The sequence below is a fragment of the Rhagoletis zephyria genome, unplaced genomic scaffold (genome assembly GCF_001687245.7).
Source record: "Rhagoletis zephyria isolate East Lansing unplaced genomic scaffold, Rhagoletis_zephyria_1.1 Rzeph_scaffold_77812, whole genome shotgun sequence".
NCBI classification, from domain to species: Eukaryota; Metazoa; Arthropoda; class Insecta; order Diptera; family Tephritidae; genus Rhagoletis; species Rhagoletis zephyria.
The window spans coordinates 1-1,157 of NW_016234861.1; the positions used below are offsets into that span (position 1 = coordinate 1).

The following is a 1,157-nucleotide window of genomic DNA, read 5'->3' on the forward strand; positions in this document are numbered from 1 at the left end:
GATCCATATGTATGTATGAATGTGTGTTAAATGTTCGTGTATATTTTGTTCTTTATTTCAGAAATAGCAAATCAAAATGCCTATCACACTGCAATCATCGGACGACGAAAAATTTGAGACCGATGTGCAAATAGCAAAATGCTCGGGCACAATCAAAACCATGTTGGAGGATTGTGGTATGGACGACAGCGAAAATGCTACTGTTCCATTACCCAATGTAAATTCTGCCATACTACGTAAAGTACTTACCTGGGCAACTTATCACAAAGATGATCCACAACCAACCGAAGATGATGAAAACAAAGAAAAGCGTACTGATGATATCTCTTCTTGGGATGCAGATTTTCTAAAAGTTGATCAGGGCACACTATTCGAATTGATCTTAGCCGCTAATTACTTGGATATAAAAGGATTATTAGATGTTACTTGCAAGACTGTGGCCAATATGATCAAAGGGAAGACACCAGAAGAGATACGTAAAACTTTCAATATAAAAAACGATTTTACACCAGCCGAAGAAGAACAGGTGCGTAAGGAGAACGAATGGTGTGAGGAGAAATAAAATGTTAATTGTTGACTCAAAATTAATAAGCATTCGCTGCTCACACTTGCGCTTTTAATGGATTTACATATGTAAAATATAAACGAAATAACTAAAAAGCAGTATGTAATTTTAATCAAAATTATATGGCTAAAATTACATAGCAGAGGTTTTACCAAATCTCACCAGGTTTAAAGCACTTTATCATAATAAATGTAATTGACTCTCCCCAGGCGCTCGTTTGTATTTTGTACAGCAATTGTTTTCTTGGGCACTTCGATTTTTATATCTTTGCTGATATTGTTAGTGTACATTATAAATCACTCCCTTGGAGAAGAAATTACATCATATGAGGGTACTTACATAAATTTTGCCGAAACTGGAATAATTTGAAGAGTATGTGATTTCCGTTCGAAAACATTTACACTCGCTTGGAAGTTTTAAAGGTTGGGCCCTTTTTCCCTAGATAGATGAATCATGCGGTGTGTTCAGAAATGCATCAAGCCAAAGCATCATACGCATTTATTTCTCAACTATAATTGGTGGAAATGTCCAATATGCGCAACCACGGTTAAATGCCTAAATGGAACTTAGTTGCGTAAATAAGGCATTTCCA

At 35.7% G+C, this 1,157-nt stretch overlaps 1 protein-coding gene across 1 annotated transcript; it reads left to right on the forward strand.

Moving 5' to 3' along the window:
• The first annotated feature begins 44 nt into the window (after positions 1–44).
• On the forward strand, positions 45–775 carry LOC108357450 (S-phase kinase associated protein 1 SKP1-related A). The gene has a single exon (XM_017608526.1). It carries the CDS (start codon positions 77–79, stop codon positions 560–562), a length of 486 nt encoding a protein of 161 aa, XP_017464015.1. The 5' UTR covers positions 45–76; the 3' UTR covers positions 563–775.
• Positions 776–1,157: the final 382 nt, after the last annotated feature.

Coding starts and splice junctions, on each gene's coding strand:
- LOC108357450 (XM_017608526.1), top strand. CDS start 77: ATGCCTATCACACTGCAATCATCGGACGACGAAAAATTTGAGACCGAT.